Source organism: Clupea harengus, chromosome 1, assembly GCF_900700415.2.
Source record: "Clupea harengus chromosome 1, Ch_v2.0.2, whole genome shotgun sequence".
NCBI classification, from domain to species: Eukaryota; Metazoa; Chordata; class Actinopteri; order Clupeiformes; family Clupeidae; genus Clupea; species Clupea harengus.
In genome coordinates, this window is record NC_045152.1 from 31,248,550 (window position 1) to 31,256,665 (window position 8,116).

Below are 8,116 nucleotides of genomic sequence, written 5' to 3' on the forward strand. Positions count from 1 at the left end.
TTCTGATAAGTCCCACTGAAACGAGACTGTAGTGAAGAACAGGGGACGGGAACATTATCACCTGGTTCAGATGTGATTTTTCACCTTAACCTCATACCACTTATTCATTGTTGTTTGCACACCTTCGAGGTGATTTTTTCGCACATCTCATGATCCGGCGGCCACAACACATCTCTAACAACAGGCCCAGGCAGACTGTGACAGAACAGTTGCACTGCAGGACTGAATCCGGTGGACTCCTGGATCACCTCTCTAGACGCTAGAGGTAACCAGGGGACGCCCTTCCCCCAGCACACACTTAAGTTCAAGGCAGTATGCTCTCAGCATAGACTTAGAAGTTTGGTGAAACCTCTTCAGTGCTCCCTGACTCTCAGGATGGTGAGCACTGGAGATGTTGTGCTGGATTCTTAGCTGCTTGATAACTTTGGCAAACTTTGGCAGAAGTAAAGTTTGTTCCCTGCTCGCTTTGAATTACCTTAGGAGTCTGAAAAGCGAAAAAGAACTTTGAGCTCTTTATTCCCTCTTCATGTTTTACAATTCACACTGACGTAGCAAAATGGTTGTGTAGGGGCACAATGATGTTTCAGACTGATGGGCCATTACCTTTGACAGTGGGGAGTGGGGACATACCTGCAACTAACAGTAATGCATGAAATAGGCCACTGACTTTCAAACGAAACAATGTCACTCCTGAACTTATAGAAGTTGAGCAACCAAACTGCATTAAACTGATGAATGCTTTAATTAACTCTACGTAGCTAAAACCGATGTCTACAATATTCAGAGCTCTTGTCAGAGCTCAAGTCTTGGCCAAAAACACTTTTTTTGTTTATAATATCTCAGCACCTCTGAAAATATGGTCTTCAAAACGGTCTGTTTACAGTTGATTTAACCAAACATTATAATAATTACTTTCTTACTACTCTGAGATTATAGTTGCTGAGTTTGTGCTAAATAGAGATGCCATAGAGTTTAAATGCTTTGTGATACTCTTTAAGTGTAGGCCATCATGGTTGTCACTTGATCAGATAGGTAGGTCATTGCACCACAGAGGCACTGTCATGGTAAAAGGTGTCCGGGCACTGTCATGGCAAAAGGTGTCCGGGTGCCAAAAGGGGTCTGGGTGATGTAATATTGGCTTTCGAAAGACTCTTGCGTGACAGTTGCTATACCAACGCTAGCATTGCGTCACCCGGACACTTTTTTGGAAGTGACAGACTTGCGCTGCATTAAATACCTCAATAACGCAATTTACCCCAGAGCATCTCCCATTATACTTCTCTACCTGAGACCAGCTTGCCTGTATTTGACCTGCCATAAACCAAGCAAAACAACCATGTGCTTGAAGTTTGACTGGGGGTGACAGTGGTACAGTAGGTAGAGAAGTTGTTTAGTAATCAGAAGGTTGCTAGTTCAATTCCCTGTCGAAGCGTCCTTGAGCAAGACATTGAACCCCTAATTGCTCCTGATGTGCAGTGTGCCATCAGTGTAAATGTAAAATGTGTATACATTGTAAGTTGCACACATGTAAGTCGCTTTGGATAAAAGCGTCTGCTAAATGACTAAATGTAAATGTGACTGTGTTAGGAAAGTTGTCGACTCGCTAGTTTGTTATAGTATCAAAGTAATCAAATTTCAGGTTCGCGCTAGCATCTTGTTAGCCATTAGCAATTCCTTTGTTGTGTTGCTCTAAGAAAGTCCTTAATGTGTATTTATTAGACATATCTGACGGCACCCACAATTACATTTTCACAAAACAGGGAATTGTTTGCAGCACCTTTAACTGTAGAGCACAACGAAGTAATTGCTAATCGCTAACGAGATGCTAGCAGCGAAACCTGTTGAAATTTGCTACAGGATACCTGCAAGGCAGGTGTAGCTAAAACTACAGCTTAGTCTCTTAATATTGTGCCTAAAAGGACACTATGTAACCCGGACACTTTTTGGCTATCAGTCAGATAGTCTCAAGAGTTGTTTGAAAGCCATCAGCTGCTTTTTAGTCGCTTAATATTGGCTGCCAGTCCCCTGTAAGTAAGCACATAGGTTTAGCCACTAGCATCTCGTTAGCGATTAGCAATTCCGTAGTGTCCGTTTAGGCACAATATTAAGCGATTAAAAAGTAGCTGATGGCTTTCGAACGACTCTTGAGACTCACTGACTGATAGCCAAAAGGGGTCCGGGTTACGTAATGCTAGCGTTGGTATAGCAACTGTCACTCAAGAGTCGTTCGAAAGCCATTATGACGTCGCCCGGACCCCTTCTGGTGCTGTCATGGTAAAAGGTGTCCGGTCACCTACGCTATACCAACGCTAGCATTACGTAACCCGGACCCCTTTTGGCTATCAAGTCAGTGAGTCTCAAGAGTCGTTCGAAAGCCATCAGCTACTTTTTAATCGCTTAATATTGTGCCTAAACGGACACTACGTAACCCAGACACCTTTTGGCTATCAGTCAGTGAGTCTCAAGAGTCGTTCGAAAGACATCAGCTACTTTTTAGTCGCTTAAGATTGTTGCACAACGGGGGAATTGCTAATCGCTAACGAGATGCTAGTGGCTAAATCTAGAATAGAATAGACTTTATTTGTCATTGTGCATTGGATACACAACGAAATTTGTTTGTGCAACCACTAAAAAAAGTGCAGTTGTGCTGGGTGGAGGGTATGAGGGTTGTGTGATTGTTTAGTTCTGTGATGGCCCTGGGGATGAAGCTGTTCTGCAGTCTGGAGGTGCGGGCTGTAGTGGCCCGGTAGCGCCTGCCAGAGGGAAGCAGGGTGAAGAGAAGGTTTGCGGGGTGAGTCTCATCCTTCAAAATGCCACATGCTCGGCGGAGGCAGCGTGTCCTAAAGATGTCGTCCAGGGGAGGCAGTGAAAGTCCAATTATTCTCTCCGCAGACCTTATGACCTGACTGAGGGATTTCCTGTCCTTGTCTGTGCAGTTGACATACCATGCAGTGATACAGTATGTGAGGACACTTTCAATGCAACAGTGGTAAAAAGACTTAAGCAGCTCGGAAGACAGGTTGTTTCTCTTCAGTATTCGCAAGAAGTAGAGCCGCTGCTGTGCTTTCTTGACTGTGGCGGTTGTGTTACACACCCATTTCAGGTCCTCTGAGAGCATAACCCCCAGGAACTTAAAGCAGGAGGTCCTCTCCACTTCCTCACCATTGATGATGAGGGGTTGAGGGTTTGCCTTTTGCCGTCTGAAGTCAACTATGATTTCTTTTGTCTTTTTGACATTCAGGGTCAGGTTGTTTTGCTTACACCATCCTGTCAGTCTGTCAACTTCGTCTCTGTAGGCACTTTCATTTCCGTTGGTGATTTGTCCTACCACAGTCGTGTCATCTGCAAATTTGATTACTGTATTTGAAGTGTGGGTGTTGGTGCAGTCATATGTGTAGACGGAGTAGAGCAGGGGACTCAATACACAGCCTTGTGGAGCTCCGGTGCTGAGGGACAGGCTCGAGGATTGGTGAGGACCCAGTCTCACTGTCTGGGGGCGATCTGTTAGGAAATCCTTAATCCACATACACAGGCTGTAGCTGAGGCCCAGATCAAGGAGTTTGGTGATCAGCCGGTTGGGGACGATGGTATTAAAAGCCGAGCTGTAGTCTATGAAGAGGAGTCTCACATATGTCTCCTTCTTGTCCAGGTGTGTCAGCGTTGTATGGAGGGCTGTGACGATAGCATCCTCAGTGGACCTGTTTTCCCTGTAAGCATACTGATGCTGGTCCAGGGAGCGAGGGAGGGCAGCCTTAACGCGCTTCGCCACCAGCCTCTCAAAGCACTTGGCGATGATGGGAGTGAGCGCCACAGGTCTATAATCATTTAAAGTGCTGATGTTGCTTTGCTTGGGCACAGGAATAATAGTTGCTGTTTTAAAACAGGTTGGTACGACCGCTTTGGCTAAAGACATATTAAAAATGTCCGTAAAGACATCTGCGAGCTGGTATGCGCATTCTTTGAGCACTCTTCCTGGAATGGCATCTGGTCCCTCTGCCTTCCTTGTGTTCACAGACCTGAGGATGTGTCTTACCTCCTCTGCTGTTACCATGGCTGTGTGGTCTGTGCCAGCAGGTGGGGGAACAGCTCCATTATCTAGCCCAGATGTCTCGAAGCGGGCATAGAAGTGGTTGAGCTCCTCTGCTAAGGAGGCATTGGTGTTTGTGGGTGGGTTGCGGCTTCCCTTGTAGTTGGTGATCTGTTGTATGCCTTGCCACACTTGTGTTGGGTCTCTGTTGGTGAAGTGGCCCTCAATCTTTTCCCTGTACATGGCTTTGGCCTGCTTGATGCCTTTTTTCAAGTTGTTCCTGGCTATGCTGTACTGTGCTCTGTCACCTGATTTGAAAGCTGTGTTGCGCTCCCTCAGAAGGGCCTGGACCTCCCCAGTCATCCAGGGTTTCCTGTTAGGGGGAATCCTGATGCGGCTGTTGGTGGTGATATTTTCAACGCAGGTCCTGATGTAACAGAGGACAGCAAAGGCATACTCATTCACATCCTGATTAAAAAAGGTCCAGTTTGTTCGTTCAAAGCAGTCCTGGAGCTGTAGAGATGCATCTTCAGGCCACTTCCTAACAGTTTTGATGGTAGCTTCTTGTTTTTTAATGATGGGGCGATATGCTGGAATCAGGGATAGTGACAGGTGATCAGACTGGCCCAGGTGTGCGAGGGGTGAGGCCCTGTATCCCTTTTTAATATTAGAATACACACAGTCCAGAATATTTTTTCCTCGAGTTGCACACTTTACGTGTTGATCAAAGCTGGGCAGCACCGTCTTGAGGTTGACATGGTTAAAGTCACCAGCCACGATAAAAACGCCCTCTGGATAAGTGGTCTGCTGTTTGTTTATAGCTGCTAGTAGATAGCCAAGTGCTGCATTAGCGTTGGCATCTGGCGGGATGTATACTGCTGTTACCACGGTAACGGAGAATTCGCGTGGTAAATAAAATGGTCTACATTTGACTGCTAGCATCTCTAGATCGGGTGAACAGTGCTTATCGATGACAGTGGAGTTTGTACACCAGTCCTTTTTTACATATGCACATAGTCCTCCTCCACGGCTCTTACCAGAAGCCTCTGTTCTATCGCTGCGATGAAGTGAGCGACCTGACAGCTCCACCGCTGTGTCTGGGATCCCCGAGTGTAGCCAGCTTTCCGTGATGACAATGACGGAGCTGTCTCGTATGGTTGACCGGGTCGATATATCCAAATTAAGCTCGTCCATCTTGTTTCCTAAAGACCTTACATTCGCGACGTAAAGACTGGGCAGTGGTGGTCTGTTTGGATTCCTCTTATAATATTATCTTATCTTATATATCTTATAATCGCTTAATATTGTGCCTAAACGGACACTACGTAACCCAGACACCTTTTGGCTATCAGTCAGTGAGTCTCAAGAGTCGTTCGAAAGACATCAGCTACTTTTTAGTCGCTTAAGATTGTTGCACAACGGGGGAATTGCTAATCGCTAACGAGATGCTAGTGGCTAAATCTATGTGCTTACTTACAGGAGACTGGCAGCCAATATTAAGCGACTAAAAAGCAGCTGATGGCTTTCGAACAACTCTTGAGACTATCTGACTGATAGCCAAAAAGTGTCCGGGTTACATAGTGTCCTTTTAGGCACAATATTAAGAGACCAAGCTGTAGTTTTAGCTACACCTGCCTTGCAGGTATCCTGTAGCAAATTTCAACAGGTTTCGCGAGCTAGCATCTCGTTAGCGATTAGCAATTACTTCGTTGTGTTAAAGGTGCTGCAAACAATTCCCTGTTTTGTGAAAATGTAATTGTGAAAATTCTTAATAGTCTCACACAAGAAACGGGTCAAGTCTGAGCCTATATGTACTTTATTATTTACATAATCAAAGTGCAAGTCTGAAATCTGTATAAACATAGAAACAATCAGAAATCCAGAAGTGCTCAAACCATGCTCAAACACAGCATGGAGTGCAACATTACTCTTTACAGATAAAAAAATATACATTCAAATACCAGAGTAGGCTTTCCCAGGTATATTGACCATTAGGATCACATGTAAGAAAATGTGCACACGTAAAAACATTGTAATAAATGGAGAGATTAAAAGCTAAACAATATATAGGATGAAAAACTTTAAAATACTAGAGTAGGTTTTTCCAGGTATACTGACCACTGTCAATTTCCCAATCTCAAGTACATACACTCCAAGGCCACTACCCTGGCCTGGACATCAACAGGACACACAGACCACATGTTCCCTTCCCTCCTCTGGGGTATTTGCAGACACTGGAAGCCTTTGTCAGAGTGTATACTGCATTGATGGCTATCAGAATGTGAGAAAGAAAGTCTAAAAAAATACAAGGTTCTGTATTAACATGTATGACCTTGCTTTGGTAGCATTTTTTTTAAGCAGTTATTGAAATAGCAAATAAGATGCGCTGTGATGTTAATGTAAAAGACAACCATTGGAGTGCAAACATACTTACAAAGTAAACTGATGCAAACAAACCAACTGTTTATGCCACTTTGGCTACACCATATAAGCACCAAGCCAACTGTTTATGCCACTTTGGCTACACCATATAGGCACCAAGCCAACTGTTTATGCCACTTTGGCTACACCATATAGGCACCAAAGTAGTTCTCTGCTGAGGTTGATAGTATGACCCGGGCATTGTTTACCCTTACAAATATAGTATCACCTTTCAACAAGTGGAACATGCCTCCTAGGTAACTATTTGTTCTTACGTTTTTGGCTGACTTGGATTGGTATTCCCTTGACATCAGAAGCACCATCTCCTTAGAGTAATACATACTGGTCCTAATCACAGAATGCTCAAGTGAAATGTCATGTGTCAACACGAAGTAGATCTTGGAGTAAACAAAGTAGTACCCCTCCTGCTGGATAGTGAGGACGCCATCTTTGTATTTCATTTCATGTAAGATATTCTCACCCTGATCATCCCAAAGCATGAGTCCATCAGCAGCACCTCTCTGACAACCTGTTTGTAAGGACAACAAAAATTGTCATAATAAAACATTTATGCAGTAATACATTATGTCTGTCTAAAAGATGAGTGGAAAAGTCTTACCAGCCATATGTGCCAGAGGTTTTGAAGGTAATACAACTGGGCTTGGTTTTGGTATTGGTTTATCTGCAACTGTATCAATCAGAGAAACATGTCAGGGATTTTGTCAGGGATTTTGATCTTTTGCTGAGTGTGGAAATTAAATACAGAGGAAATATGGCAGTATTATGCATGTTGAGAAACGATGGTTTACTTATTAGTTCACACAGCTGAACTATGTCGTGATGTGATGCCTGTTGTGTGTCTTCGCTCTGCAAAGCAATAGAAAAAAAGCAAAATTATAATCAGATCGGAAAACAAAAATAAGAGACATTTTAGGAATGGGAAACTGAAGGGAGAATCTAGACACCTTGGCATTTACCACAGGACAGGGTGACAAAGCCTGATCATGGAGGAACTTATGTCATGGGGGGTTTCACATTACGGTGGGACATAACAGCTCGGTATGTCCTTACCACATCTCTTACACTCCAAACCCTGAATAAGCCTATAATTTCTCTTTCCACTTTATGTGAGTACTAAGACTTTTCGGTGTTTGTCGTTGATGTTGTTTGGTGACACAGTATACTAAGTTTGGTCAGAGCCCAAAGAGTTCAGGTTAGATATGTGTTCAGTATTTTGCTTACTACGTACTAAGATGTACAGTGCCTGTGCCTGTGTTTTACATTAAAGATAAGGTGTTTTTCACCCAGAAATCCCATGGCCAAAGTGGGAATGAAAAAAGAAAAGTGCAGAAAACTAAAATCAGAATAATAGAAAGTAATAAGTGAAATGGTGGAAATGGCTTCATTTAATTTGGCAATGTTAAAAAGGAAGAAGGTGCCACGCTTAAAGAAATGGCTACTCACCTGGGGGTGTTTGGAGTACAGCCTATAGATGAAGCAGGCCTCCACTACCATGCCACAGAGGGCCAAAGCCACCAGCGCAAAAAGCATAGGTTGAACCACACTCCTTTTGCGATAGCGGATCGGCTTGGGTGGCAGTGGCGGAGGATAGGCTGTGTTGGAGTCCTCCATAAACGCATTGTTATACAGGGTGCGAGACGTTGCCAT

At 44.0% G+C, this 8,116-nt stretch overlaps 1 protein-coding gene across 1 annotated transcript; it reads right to left on the reverse strand.

Annotated features, from left to right (window-relative positions):
* Positions 1-6,591: 6,591 nt before the first annotated feature.
* LOC116221544 (tumor necrosis factor ligand superfamily member 14-like) lies at positions 6,592-8,116 on the reverse strand. The gene is made up of 2 exons (XM_031572681.1): positions 7,913-8,116; positions 6,592-6,969 (listed from the first exon to the last, which is right to left on the reverse strand). Exons 1-2 carry the CDS (start codon positions 8,114-8,116, stop codon positions 6,592-6,594), a joined length of 582 nt encoding a protein of 193 aa, XP_031428541.1.

What these genes read in the sequence shown, in the direction of transcription:
- LOC116221544 (XM_031572681.1), bottom strand. Translation starts at nt 8,116, where the DNA reads ATGGCAACGTCTCGCACCCTGTATAACAATGCGTTTATGGAGGACTCC. An exon ending in TGTACTCCAAACACCCCCAG is followed by an intron (nt 6,970 to 7,912) that starts GTGAGTAGCCAT and finishes ACAGGTTGTCAG; the next exon opens with AGAGGTGCTGCTGATGGACT.